This window comes from Dipodomys spectabilis, unplaced genomic scaffold (assembly GCF_019054845.1).
Source record: "Dipodomys spectabilis isolate Male_0828 unplaced genomic scaffold, ASM1905484v1 ptg000140l, whole genome shotgun sequence".
Classification (NCBI taxonomy): Eukaryota; Metazoa; Chordata; class Mammalia; order Rodentia; family Heteromyidae; genus Dipodomys; species Dipodomys spectabilis.
Genome location: NW_024870817.1, coordinates 39,098,549 through 39,113,277, shown reverse-complemented (window position 1 = coordinate 39,113,277; position 14,729 = coordinate 39,098,549). Strand labels below are relative to the sequence as shown.

General features: G+C 42.7%; 1 protein-coding gene across 1 annotated transcript in view; it reads left to right on the top strand.

Moving 5' to 3' along the window:
- The window catches only part of Il31ra (interleukin 31 receptor A), a gene marked incomplete at its 5' end in the record, with an annotated part of 44,701 nt that extends 37,526 nt beyond the window's left edge, over positions 1–7,175 (top strand). The window contains 4 exons of the mRNA XM_042690719.1: positions 1,761–1,901; positions 3,809–3,902; positions 5,115–5,196; positions 6,717–7,175. Coding sequence (XP_042546653.1) covers positions 1,761–1,901; positions 3,809–3,902; positions 5,115–5,196; positions 6,717–7,175 — 776 coding nt within the window. The remainder of the gene's footprint in view (positions 1–1,760; positions 1,902–3,808; positions 3,903–5,114; positions 5,197–6,716) is intronic.
- Positions 7,176–14,729: the final 7,554 nt, after the last annotated feature.

Below are 14,729 nucleotides of genomic sequence, written 5' to 3'. Positions count from 1 at the left end.
TCCTGGCTTACGAAGTGGGATAAAGTAGGGTAGACAGACCTTGTTTGGTGACCCTTAACACTCTCTCTCTCTCTCTCTCTCTCTCTCTCTCTCTCTCTCCAGAGCAGGGCTCTTTACCATGAGTTCTATTGTCCACTATCAATATGTGCTTTGTTTTTGTTTTTGAGTCCACAGTATCTCCTGACATGCTAAATTTGGGCTGCTTTGGCTAAATTTTGTTTTTGTTGTGGTAAATGACACATACAATTTGTCACTTTAGGAGGGAGTGAACTGTTCACAAAGAAATATACTCAATACTTGACTTATATTACTATAACCCTTCCGTGTATCACCTTTACAATAAAATATTTTAAATACCACTTTAAACATGCAAAGGTATACCATTTCAGGGTATTAAAAACACTCACAAAGTTGCACAACTATTAATCACTCTAATTACAGAACTTTTCTATTCCCATCGAAAGAAACTTGGTACCCTTTCATCATTTGCTCCTTATTCTCCTCCTTTCACAGGCTCTGGAAACTACTAAACTGTCCTGTGACTTTGGATTGCCTATTCAGGATATTTCATATAATATGATCATCATTGATGTAACTCAGTGAGAGAGCACTTGTCTAACACATGCAAGGCCCTAGGTTCAATTCCCAGTACTGCAAAAACAAATACTCAAAAAAACAAATGAAGAAATCATGCAATGTGTTTATCTATCATATGGCAAACTAGTGTTTAGTGTGAAGCAATAACTCATCTGTTTATGTAGTTTGTATAGTTGCCGATCATTTGTTGATCTTCTTTGGAGAAATTTTTCTTAATTTCTTTACCATTTTGAAAATGAGTTGTCTTTTGGGTGTTGAGTTTTGGGATCTTTATGTATAGTAAATTTAAACTCTTTTATCAAAAATATGATTTGTAAATATTGTCTCCAATTTTTGCCTGTAGTCTCTTCACTATTTTGGTACTGTCTTTGGCTGAACAAGAGCTTTTTTTAAGTTGTTATTAATAAGGAGTTGTATAAAGGGGTTACAATTTCATAAGTCAAGTTATGAATACATGCTTCTTGGGCATTTTCACCTCTCCCTTCATTTTCTCCCACTTTCCCCTTCCCGTCCCTGGCTACAAGTTACATAGTTCACTTTTACCACGGTGTATACTGTTAATGTGTTTGTTTTTTGTCAGTTGTGGGCCTGAGCTCTGGGCCTGGGCACTGTCCCTCAGCTCTTCAGCTGAAGGCTAGTGCTCTACCACTTGAACCACAGCACCACACCTGGCTTTTTCTGCTTATGTGGTACTGAGGAACGAAGCCCAGGGCCTCATGCATGCTAGGCAAGCACTCTACCACTGAGCCACCTTCTCAACCTTGTTATTTTTGTTTTCAAGTTGTTTTCTGTGTAATGCTGGGAACTATTCTGGGCCCTGTGAATACTAGGCAAGCATTCTTCCCCTGGGCTATCTCCCCAATCCCAATGTATTTAATTTTACTAAATGTACTTTACTTTTTTTTTCTTTTGTTGCTTTGCTTTTGGTATTATATTTAAGAGATCATTATGAAATTTAAGGTCATGAAGATTTACCCTGTGTTGTTGCTTGAGAGTTTTTATAGTTTTAACTCGTAGCATTAGTTCTTTAATCCTTTTTGATGAGCTTATCTTGAGCAGGTAGTAGACCAGGGTAGGACTGAGACAAATGGACATAGAGTGCTAATGAAGTTTTCAGTTCATCTCTTGGCAGTTGTCTTTGACTTCTATATTTTTTCCTTTAGCCAACACAGTGAATTCTGGCATCCTGCAGTATGACCTGAAGTCTCTGACCCGGAAGACCTATTACACTGTTCGGGTCATGGCAAGCACCAAAGCTGGGGGGTTCAATGGGACTGAGATAAACTTCAAGACATTCTCCATCAGTGAGTACTTTTGTTAAGCTCTCTATACCTCTTCTTGGTATTTACAGTAGCTCATTTCCAAAGGTAGGGGAAACTAAAGGGAAGGCAGGACTTGGATGAGCAGAGCCATGCCATTTTCTGGCTCAACTCATCTTCCGGAAAGCATATGGTAAGGAGGCAGGAGGGGGAACAGGCAAATGGAGGGCTGAATTTAGAAAGACTGAGCACCATCTCCTTTCCTAAAAGCAGAAAGGAGACAAATCAATTTAATGTTAATGTCAGTCTCAGCACCAAAAGGGCTCCCATGATGACAGCTGCCCCCAAGTTCACAGGCACCAGTTTCAGAAGATCAGAAGCGATTGGATAGTAAGACCCTGGAAGGAAATTCTTGGTTGATCAGGGACCATTTACCCACAGGAAGACACTGCATCTTATCATTTGTGGATTTTTTTGAGCAAAAAATGTGTATAATCTCTTTAACTTACATGTTTTTACATTAAAACAGGGAGCAAGAAAAATTTAATAGATATAGCAAATGATGTAAAATATAATATGATGGCTGGTTAAGGAAGGTGTTAGAGTTAAGAAAGGATGAAGGAGCAAGAATAAGAGAAAGAAAGTGACTTTTTTCAGATTCTTGAATGATGTAGATTTGATTTTTAAGGACATATGGGAACTATTTTAAGGAATGAACAGTTTGGATTCAAGATGAAAGGACACTGCAGTTTTGTAATAAGTAGCACAAGCTTAAAAGTATCTGCTTGAAGGTTTTTCTTTTTTCAGTTTTGGGTATTAAACCAAGGCTCAGGTCTATTGAACATTGCATATGTATCTTGCACGTGCTAAGCAATATCTGTATCACTTGAGCTCTGTTCCCAGCCATTTTGATTTATTTATTAGTTATTGATCAGCACATAGCAATTTTTTCAAGGAATTTCATTGTCACATTGCCATGTGTTCATGTAACTTTAATCATGTAACAATACTTTAATCAAATTCACCCCCTCAGTTCTCTTTTTGAAATCATCTCTCCCATCTCTTTCAGACAAATTTAACATGATTATTTATTACTTTATTTTTACAGATGTGCATGAAATACTTAGATCAGTTTACTCCCTCTCCCTTCTGCTTCCCCCCTGCCTCCTCCCTGTGGTTCTACTCCCAAACAGTCCCCATTTTACATTCATGGCATTCATTTTTTTAAACTCTAGATTCCCACATAAGAGTGAACCTGAGAATATTTCTTTTTCTCAATATAGCTTATTTCACTTAACCTATACCCATGGCTTTCAAGGTTTTAATCAATTGACCTCATTTCTATCACTTTCTCCATTTTCTCTAACTTGTTCCTGATCTAAAGCTTTGCATCTGCCTGGAATGCTAAATCTTCATGACAAGCTTCCTTTCAATAATTATTAAGATCAACTCCAGCCAGAGGTGATAGTACACTCTATAGAAAGTTTCCTAACCTTCCCTAACTCTATTCTTGTTACCCTCTATCCTATTATTTTGTTTTATCTAAAACAACCCTAGGTTATTTATTGTTTGAGTCCCTTTTCCAGAACATAAATTCATTTTTGTAGGGCTCCTATATTTCTTACTTACTACTGGGTGTTTTATTATACAGGATAGTGTTTGGCAAGTAGAAAGTTCTTAGTAACTATTCACTGAGTAACATTTGTGAGATGGCCATTGTGAACAAAATGTCTTTCAATGTAGCATCAATTGATGTCTATCAGATTAGGCAGAGAAAAGTTAACTAGATGAGGAACTAAAATCTAAGGTTCTTTTAATGAAAATAAATTGAATTTAATTGAAAGTAAATTAGTAAGAAACATTGCTAAAACTACTAAAAGAAAACATTGATCCTTGATTTTTGCCAAAAAGTTAAAAACTGATGACAGACTTTTGTTCTCTTTTCCCTAAAGGTATCGTTGAGATTATCCTCATATCGTCTCTGGTTGGAGGAGGCCTTCTTATGCTCATCATCCTGACGGTGGCCTCTAATCTCAAAAAACCAAAGTGAGTTTATAAGGAAAGTAGGTACCTTAAAAATGGGCAGAAAGGAGTGGAAGGAATCTTGGTACAAGAGGACATTTTACCCTAAAGGGTGTGTCTAGTCATTTACTAACTTGCTGCATATTTGTTGAGATTGTTTAACAGCTATACTGTGGTTTATCAGAATTCTGAAGAGCAAGTAGAGTTCCATAGCTCCATATACCATGTCTAGGTAGTTTTGAGTTTATGGAGTGCCAGCTATCGCCACAGGCTTTATCTATTGTACTTGTCATCTGGGATTAGAGTTGGAAAGGAGGCCCTTGCTCTCAGTGTCTAGAATAGGCCCCCAAGAGAATCAAGGGGCAGAGCAGGAAGCTATATACCCCCGGAGTTAAGAATGTTGGCCAGTTATAGGACAGCACAAACGTATTCCTTGCTGTGGTTCAGTGTTGGAAGGCAGGCCCCAGGGGTATTTGTCCTACCTTCCCTGGCTGAGATGGGAAGGAAGCTTGTCTTTGGGTCCTGAGTTTCTCCCCCATAGTAAACCTTGTGGTACAATAGTAAACTTTATGATACCATAAAGCACCTTCCTGGTAGAAATCTCTCTACACATTGGACAGTTGTGGATCTTTTCTCCTGAACAGCCATGGTTGGTTAATGCTTAAGCTAATGTCAACCTCAGTCAGTTGACAATAGTAGGTTGCAACATAACTGCAGCCCGGACTCTTGTATACTAAACACTTGCAATCATCCTTAATCTTTAGCCTACAAGGGTTTCTGTTTCAGAGTTCTGGGGTAAAGCTGAAGAATCTGCATTTCTTCCAAGCACCCTGAGATCCTGGTTGCAGGTTGGGACCAAGCTTTGAGAACCACTTTACTAAAATGTGGGTCTCTTACAAGGTTCAGTACATTGCCCCTTGCAGGGATTAAATCTCAAGGCCATAATGCTGTGCCAGTGTAGTTTCTAACATGAGGACTAGGAGTAGAGGCAGGGGTGGAGAGAGAGGAAGGTAAGGATGGGACTGTATGAGGGAAAGTCACCCATCAAATCCCATAGAGAACTTGCAATGCCATCCCCACACAATTTCACTTGCCTTATCTTGGTCACTGTATGTCATAGGGAGCTGTATAATCCCCTTTAGGGAACTTCACAGTTTTGGCTCAGCCACACAGTGAACATGAACTACTTCCTATATTCACTTCCTGTTTGAAAAACCTTACCTCATTTCTTATTAGCAGGTTGACTCACCTATGTTGTCCCCGTGTCCCCAATCCTGCAGAAAGCAGTATAGCCTCATGGCATGGAGACAATCTCAAGGTAAGCATTGCTGTTTGTAATCAAGGGATTATTGTACAGAATGGCTGTGGGAGGTGGATGGCGTGGAGAGAAGCCTTTTTCTCAAGATTCACACAAGGAGAACTCAAGGTTGAAAAGTCCCAGGAAAACAGCTGATAGAGCAGATGGAACCGGCTTTCCTGGAATGAATTTAGCCTCATACTCTTGACAGGAGCAAGGGGATTCATAAGGTTTATGAGGATCCAGGTATTCCTAGGCTAGAATTGGTCCTCTGAAGGATGTCGTAGGAGAAGAATGCTGGTCCTACCCTTACTGACTCAACTTTCTAATCTGGCTAGAAGATCTGAGGCCATTTAAAACAAAGCAGCCAATAGCAACTTTGTCTAGAGAACACCTAAAGAATTTGAGGGGATACTTGGCAGGCAAGGTCATCCAAAAGCTGCCTTAAATTCTGACCCTCAAGCCGTATGTACAGTAACTGGCATTGGGATGCACTGGTATCTTATCTTCAAGTAGCAACCCTCCTTTTAAAATTGAAAACCTGTCCAGTTTCTAAAGTCTGATTTCTTGCTAGTGGAAGTAAGCCTAGCCAAATACAACCTTTAAGTCATGATAGAAAGACTATTTCCATTTTTTTAGTACAGGAATTTTAAATATTTACCTTTAATTTCACCTCAGAAATTGTTTGTTTGTTGTTGTTGTTTTGCTGTTGTTGGTTGTGGGGCTTGAACTCTGGGCCTGGGCACTGTCCCTCAGCTCTTCAGCTCTAGGCTAGTGCTCTACCACTTGAGCTACAGTGCCACTTCCGGTTTTCTGGTGGTAAGAGTCTCACAGACTTTTCTCCTCAGGCTGGCTTTGAACCACTATCCTTAGATCTCAGCCTCCTGAGTAGCTACGATTACAGGAGTGAGCCACCAGTGCCCGGCTAGAAGTTAATTTTTCAATAGCATGGACATTTTTTATTATAACAGACCGTTTTGTACTTTTCTCCTTTCCCTTACCAGTCTTATATTACCCCTCTTTACTCACTTATTAGAAGTTAGACTATTAATTTACTAGTACACAGTATTATCTGATGAATAAAATGCTCTTTAAATAAGCTGTAGGTCAGCATTGTACAGTGAGCACTGGCTAATCATCTGCTGTATATCAGCGGGGCTAGGCTTTGGGGTACAAAGATGAAAAATACATTGTCCTTGTCATAATACCACGTTTGATTTTCTAGTGCCATTGGCAGGTGTTATAGCAGGTTATAGCAGTGACTTTCCCATGTCCAGAGTTCTAATTTTGGTGCTTCCATCTACTTGGCAGCTGTGAAAATGGAATAGCCTTGAGCTTTCTAGAGGAAGTATTTGAATACAGGGTACTATTTCTCGAGGAATGGAGCATTCTTTCCAAGCTATTGTGGGGATTATAGGCCACCACTTCTTAGCTGGAGAGTTGTATTTCAGATGTGGGGATCTGGTACCTCAGATCAAATGAGCTTTTGCCTTCCATTTTTATCCTTAAATTATCACTGGTTTCCCATTTCTCTTTTCTAGGATAAGCTAAATCTGAAGGAGTTTGATGACTCTGTAAACACAGAAGAAGACCAGATCCTAAAACCATGTCCTGCCCCCACTGACCTCATTGACAAGTTAGTGGTGAACTTTGAGAATTTTTTGGAAGAGATTTCCACAGAGGAAGCTGGAAAGGGTCAGAAAACCTTTTTGGGAGGAGAAACAAATGAGTATGTACCCTCTCCCAACAGGCCTGGCTGTGCCCCATGGGAAAGTTTTGAGGGGCCTCAGACTTTAACTGAGATTCCTTCCAGAAAATCACAGGATACAACAGAGATCTGCTCTGAAGCCATACAGCAACTTTATTATTCTGATCAAAGTTTAGGATCAAATCATCTCAGTGAGGAAGGAACACCAAATCCGTACTTGAAAAATTCGGTAACAACCAGAGAATTTCTTGTGCATGACAAAGTTCCAGAACAAATCAAGGAAGAATTCTAAATGTCCCCAGGGCACGAGGCCCTCCCAGTTTCAGTGTGGATGATCCTTACCTAGAAAAGACATCAAGACTTTTCAAGAAGTACACAATGCATTCGTTCCCATTCTGCCTGGGTTCAAGAAGGTGCACCACATCCAGTCCCAGGATATTCATTGAGCCTGGCAGCCGCACATGTGAACTTGAGCTGGAAGGAAGAAATGGATGGTGTGTAGGGGAAAGCAATTTCTTTCTTCTTATTCAGATAACAAGCTCTTCCTGAGCTCCCCTAACACACTGACTTGGAAAGAAGAATCCCGATTCCAAGCTCCAAGGATCTTGCAGTGAACATTTCTGGTCTTCCCTAGGAATTGAGTCATGGTCCTTGCTTTTGCGGGGACTGCCTCTCAGAGTTCTAGAAGGGACCACACCAGAGAGCAAGTGTTTGGTTGGTTGTTGACTGTCAGGAACTTGGGCTCTGTCCTCTTCTGCTAAGTAATTCTGACATTTTTCTCTCCTCTATGTCGGTGCTGGAAGTGAGGCAGACTTTCCTAAAGGTGTGCCGAGGTATGTCATAGTGCTTGTTAAAACTCAAGAACCTACAGCAACACATTTCCTGAGACTTTTAACCTACCTTAAATTCTGTTTTTGGCTGTAAATAAGAATTGAACCCCGGGCCTCACGTGTGCTAATAAGCAAGCACTCTTCCACTGAGCTATACCCCTACCTTGTTGTACAATGACTGCTAGGAGAGAAAGTTCCAGTGGGATACTGGGAATAGACTCTCACCTAGGCAGGTGGTCTACTCCAGTCTGTGGGCCATTTTCTATCCCTTTCTTCCCTTCTTCCTATATCCTGACTAGAAGTAGAAGGCCAAAACAGGGATGTTGACCTCAACTACACTGACAGAGCACAGGGATGCTGACTGAGCAGACTCTGAAAATGCCTCTTCCCAGGAGAAGTGGAGCAGAGCCTGGGAACATGCAATAGCAGCTTTGATGCTCCATCACAAGAACTTCTGCTCCATTGTTCCAATTCAGTGCCGAGCTCGGCATAGTCAGTGGAGTCTTTGGAAAAAGTGCTGATGGAAAGATTCATTCTCCCAGGTCCGTGGAACTCTACAGCTGCCTTGTGCTCACAGCCTCACGACAGTGAATAATCTCCCTGGGACCCTGGTTAGATAAGGCTGAGGGGTGACAAGTCAGGTGCCGGAGGTGCCATGAAACCCAGCACGTACAGCCAGTGAGGCTGAAGTTATTTTTCTAGAGGTGTGAGAAGCTAGTACTCAAATTACAGGCATGAACTTCCAAACCACCAACTCAGATATCCAAAAATACCACTTTCCTTTCCTATAACTAAAATCAGTTGCAAGCCCAAGACCTTGACCTTGCAAATCCAAGGTCATGGCAGTCCAGTTGGGTGACTTATAAGGTCCTTTGCATTTTTAGCATGTCCCGGTTGGGACTGGGCCTCCACAGTCATATCCCTGAGACAGACTCTGAGGCTGCTCCATGGAACAGCATCTGTAGGGCAGAGTCGTCCATTCAGTGGACTCCTCTGGGGCCCAGTATTCATGGTTGGGTCACTGGTCTGGCATAGATGACTATAGTCTGCCTCTCCTGATTGGTTCACTTCCACTCTTCCCAACTGCCATCTTCTGTGGGCGTAGGTAGGCATGGCTACTCTCACAAAGCCCCCTCCCTCTCATTCTGTCTAAATGAGTGTCTTCATTATGTCTCAAGTGGCTGAGTCTCCCTTCTGTACCAGGGTTCTTCACCCCTAGTTTTCAGAACAGTGATTGCTGGTCAGTGAGAGAACGAGGGAGGCCCAGTACTGGAGGCTGAGCATGGAGAAACGGCACTCTTGGGATTTTATCACATGCTCTCATCCTTTGTCCAGATCTCAAGTCTGGGCATAGAAAGACCCTAGCAAAAGGGACACCCAATCTCAGATCCCGTGGCTTCCCTCGCACCTGCCTCCCAACCTCTACTACTGGCTTGGGTACTAATGAGCCTTCTGCCCCCCCAGGGTTCCTCATGGGCTCTTGCCACCTCTGGCTTTAGATATGTGACCTTGTGAGGGTGCTTCTCAACTTGCCTGAGGAAAGGGAAATATAAGCCCCTACTTCTCTTCTCTCTCTCCCTTAAGCCCCCTGGACCCCTCTGGCTGGGAGAATCTTTTCAGATCTGTGAGGTGAGTGCAGTGACAGAAGCCATGAATGAACAAGGCCTCACGGTCTTGTCTGTCTCACACCAGATGAAGCTTTCTAGTCTGAAACTTGTGAACATGTTGGCTGTGGAGAGAAGAATGGCTCCTGGGAGTGGGTTCCAAAAATTAAGATTCTACCCTCCACTATGGTTTACTTATTGAAGCAGAGAGTACCGTCAGCACCGCCCTGGTTCGTCCTCTGCTTCATTTCTTCCCTTTTCTCTCTGTCTTTTTCACCCTCTGTCTTCTGCTGCTTTCTCCCCTCCAATGGTCTAATCTTTTCAATCCTTCCTTTTCTTTGGTGCCAGTACTAGGGCTTGAACCTGGGGCCTGTCACTGAACTCTTTTTGCTCAAGGCTAGTGCTCTACCACTTGAGCCACAGTAAAACTTTTGGCTTTTTGTAGTTAATTGGCAATAAGTCTCATGGTCTTTTCCTGCCCAGGCTAGTTTTGAACCCACCATCCTCAGATCTCAGTCTCTTGAGATAGGATCATAGGTATGAGCCACAAGTGCTCTAGGGTCCTTCCTATTTCTTTTTTTTAATTGTGAAAATACCATACAGAGGGGTTACAATTACATGGGCAAGGGGGTCCTTCCTATTTCTATACACTCCTTTCTCCCTATGTCCCATCAGCCTCCACATGCCCTAATTGCCATTATCTTTGAGGGACTGGAATATTGTCCTAGGTGGGTTCAGAGGGCCCAGTCCCAGGAGCAGTTGGTTTTTCCACCTAGGGGAACTCAGCCTGGGCTCTGCAGGGCAGCATCATGGGACACAAGCCTTTGTGCTCAGAGGCCACTGGTGACTTTCTCTCCTGGATCAAGTTACCAAGTGTCCCCACTTCTACTGTCCCAGGCTTCCTTTGTGCTCCATCTGGGTTTTCTCTGTGTACTGTCAAAGCAAAGAGATATGGAGAGGACACCATAGGAATACTTGTGTTTTCAGCAAAGTCATTAAAAACGGATGAAATTCCCATTGAAGAGTGTTCTGGGGGCTCTGGAAGCCATGCAAACAGCTATCTTAGTATTCTGTTATAGCTTTTTTTTTCCAGTAGGAAAAAAAATTAAAGACAGAGAGAACACTTTTTTAAGAATGACTCCTTCCTCCTGGCTTTCTCAGAGGGCAACAGTATAAAAACTGTCAGGGTTTGCAAGAGACAAGAACAGGATTTTTATAAAAGGACAAGTGGGCTGGAATGTGGCTGAGTGGTAGAGTGCTCACCTTGCAAGCATGAAGGCCTACGTTAGATTCCTCAGTACTACATAAACAGAAAAAGCCAAATGTGGCACTGTGGCTCAAGTGGTAGAGTGCTAACCTTGAGCAAAAGAAGCTCAGGGACAGTGCCCAGGCCCTGTTCAAGCCCCATGACTGACAAAAAAAGGAAAACTAAAAATAAAAAAGGGACAAGCCCAAGGGTCTCAAACTGGAACAAGCCAAACCCTGGCCAGTTTTCTGTAAGGCAATGAGCTGTTAATAGTATTGGCATGTTAAAATGGTTAAAAATAAAAGCACATGTTTTCTGATGTGAGATGTATATGAAATTCAATGGCCACAAACAAAGCTTCATTGGAACCCAGCCATGATCATTGTTTAATATCTTCCCCAACAAAGGAGAACTGAGGAATTGCAGCAAGCACTGTTTGCCCTGCCTCTCTGATCCCACAAAGCTTGTAATATTTTACCATCTTGTCCTTTACACAAAGTTTTGTACATCTTCTGTAACATATATATGTGTGTTTCAGTCTGCATTGTTTTTTAACTTTGAGTTAACTGCTCATCAAAAAAGACCAGGATAATCCTAGCTACTCCAGAGGCTGAGATCTGAGGATTGCAGTTCAAAGCTATCCTGGGCACAGGCCCCAACCCCACTACCTCTTCTCCACCAGAGACCAGGATATGCCATTCAGGGACTAACTTCTCCTTCTAAAAGGGCACAGGACATGCAGGCTGAGTATAGTGGTATGCATTTATAATCGCAGTTGTTTGGGAAGTGGACACAGGATTGGGGTCTGAGGCCCACCCACACAGGCAAAGCTAACTGCAGATACTGTCTGCAAAACAAGCTAAAAGCAAGAGGTCTAGGGGTGTGGGTCAAGTGGCAAATGCTTGCATAATGAGCACTAAGGCCTAAAGTCAGTCCCCAGCACTGCCAAAAAAGAAAAGAAAAAAAGAACATAACCTTTAGGCTCCCTGAAGCCTTCATTGCTTCCTGCTTGCTGTACGTAGCTGAGCTGAAGAGCTGGTGGTTCTCAATGGGGGTGATTCTCTCCCCCCATCCTAACTCTAACCATGAGACATTTGACAATGCCTGTAGTTACTTTTGAATGCATAACTAGGAAAGTGCTCCTGGCATCTAGTGGGGAGAGACCAGCGATGCTAATATCATCCATCAGTATACAGAAGAGTCCGCAGAGCTGAGGTTGTACAATTCTAGCCTGACTACCCTCTGCCTGTTTTGGATAGCCACTGCATTTGCCTTGGTGTGACCCAGTAGCCATACTTAGGGCCCTTCAATCAAGTTATATCAATTTATACACTGTTGATGAGAATGTAAGTACAGCTGTTATGGAAATCTGTATGAATGTTCTCAAAAAACTAAAAATGGAATTCTTATTAATCCACTTGTGCTATTTACTATATACATACCCAAAGGAATTTAAGTCAGCAGACCTATTTTTATTGCAGCTCTGTTCACAAGAACCAAGTTATGGAATCAGCCTCGGGGCCACCAACAGATAAACAGATTAAAAACACATATACACACAATTCATAAAGAACAAAATTATATCACTTACAGAAAAATAAATGGAACTGGAAATCATCAGAAAGATATATAGTGCCTATTTTCTGTCATATATAGAATCTAGATTTTTTTTTAGAGACATAAAAAAAGGACAAATTGAGAAGAGGAAAAGGTGAAAGGGATGTGAACACAAGAGAAAATAATGAGGTAAGTATAATCCGAGTACACTACATGCACGTTTGAAGGTATAATGTAACCTATTAAAATGCAATTACAAAAAACTTGAGTAGCTGTTAAAACAACCACAAAAGCCTAACAAAACCAAAGCCGTGGCTGTATGTGTTACATCTGAGTTGCTGTGTTTCAAGTTGGCCTTCATGGGAAACAATCCAATGGGCACAGATCCTGCTGGCCTTCCAGCAACAATCATACATGTTTACTACAGTTAGCTGTGTGTGTTCTCTATGTGTCTCTGGTCTGCCGGGCCCCTCTGAAGGTATTTTATCAGGGAGGCTTTATTGTCCTCCAAGAAAAACATATGAGTTCCAGGAACAATGACAAGCTTGCTGGATATTGATTTCCTGATGATAAGACAACCAGCCTCCTAAAGGACAAGTTGTGACATCTCTCCAGCTGGTTCTAGGGAACACTTTATCCTCCAGCCAAAAAGGAAGCTCCACCCCAGTCATCGGTCAGATTCACTTCAGTGTTTCCTGTCACTTATCGGATAGCTCTCTTTTCTCTCTAGCCAGAGCCTCCTTAGTCCTCCTCTACCAGCAATAAAAACCACCACCACCAACCAAACCCTCTGTTAAGATCAAGCCCAACCAAACAATAAAATGAAACCCCCAGTACTGCTGCTGCCTGAATGTTCTGCTTTGCCCTCTAGCTGACCTTGCTCTGAGAGAGGTCTGTCAGCATTTCAGGCCCATGGAACTGTTGCTGAGCTTGGGAGGGCAGATTAGATATGCAGGGCCCATAAATGGGGCACGGTCCCCCTGTGGAACACCTTAGGTATACCTGTGGGAGGAGGATTGGGCTCCTGGAGCCTGGGATGAGCTAGCAGTCAGAATATAGTGCACAAGTAGGAAGTCCTGGGGGTTGGGGGTAAAAGTGCAGCCATTCTTTGGGTGCTGAATTCCCCATAGCTTCCAGCCTGGGAAGTGGTGGGGAGGGGAGGGGGGAAAGCATGGAGCAAAGGAGGAAAAGAGGGATGAGAAGGCTCTGGGTCATGGACAAACCATGGCCCTCACCTCCCCCTCGGTGGCATTAGGATATGAACCCATTGGCAAGCTAATTTTCTGGCTCATTGCTAGCTTGCAAGACCACCCAGTCCTAATGACAAAGCTGCCTTTTCCAGGGGTTCCAGGATCACCTGCTTCTCTTACCATCCACTGATGACTCTGCTAGTCTGATGCACAATGTCCACTGTAACCTGTCTTTACCAGGTGGTCCCACGACCATAGACTTCAGTCTCTGTCTTTACCAGGTGGTCCCACGACCATAGACTTCAGTCTATGCTTTGACCCAGACCTTAAAATGACCTGTTCTGTTAGGAGAGATGGGTGACAATGTTGTCAGACACTTTGTACTCATATACTGTTTTGTAGAATGGGAGCTTCTTTGTACAACTACTTAAAGATAACAAAAAAAAATGGCCTGTTCTTCTGAAGGCCACTGGTATCACCAGACTCCTGTCCCTTTCAGTGAACAGAAGCACAGACAAGTCACTGAGCAAGGCCCACTGTGTCCCTCTCTTTTCTCTGGTTGCTGAGACTCTGGTTGCTGATTCAGATTCAATTAATAAAGGCCCTGTAACCATTCCCTGGGGTATAGGGTGATTTCTGGCTAGGGGCTGGCTGGCGGCCAGAGCTATGGATGAGGAGTCCAGAGTTGTTTAGTGACAGTGGATTGAGGATAGGGAAGGCCGTGCCATAACCAGTCCCCTGGGAGCATCCCCGCGCTCCACAGCTTCAAACACATTGAACTTTCCACAATTCCCAAGAACTGTTTGTTGGCTGTAAACATTTTGGAAAGGTTTTATGGGCTGTTCTTGCATTATTTGACAACTCTGTTGCATGATTTCTCAGCAATCTTGCAGCAATTCTTCTGCATTTCTAGGGTGTCTTGAGAATTAAAAAATATCATCTGTATGTTTTCACCAACTGTGCAAATTACTTACAAATGTAATCACATTCTTACACATTTTTTAAGGAGTGGCAATGATTCTGTCAGGTTTTTATAGCCGCCTAGTAAATTTTAATTTCAACCTTATGATTTTCTTCTCATGCCTTCCATCAGGTCAAGTTGATTTTTGCTGGTCCCTAGTCAACCTCTCTTGGGCTGGTGCACAAAATCTCTGGCTGTGCTGTGATGGAATCTAAGTGGAAACTGCTATGCAACCCAAGTCATTTCAAATAGGACTTGGAGCCAAGGGGCAATGCTGCTGGCTGAGAGGAGGGAATTCAGGTCGAGGGTCTAGCTTGTGTTTGGGCAGGGCAAGGCAGGAAGATGACTGTCAGAACCAGTTTTCCCTGGCTCTTATTTTCAGTGGGAGCTGGTGATTCACAAATTAGTAATCCCAATGAGTAGCATCTAGGGAGAGAGCCTGTGGCTTTGATTCTTCC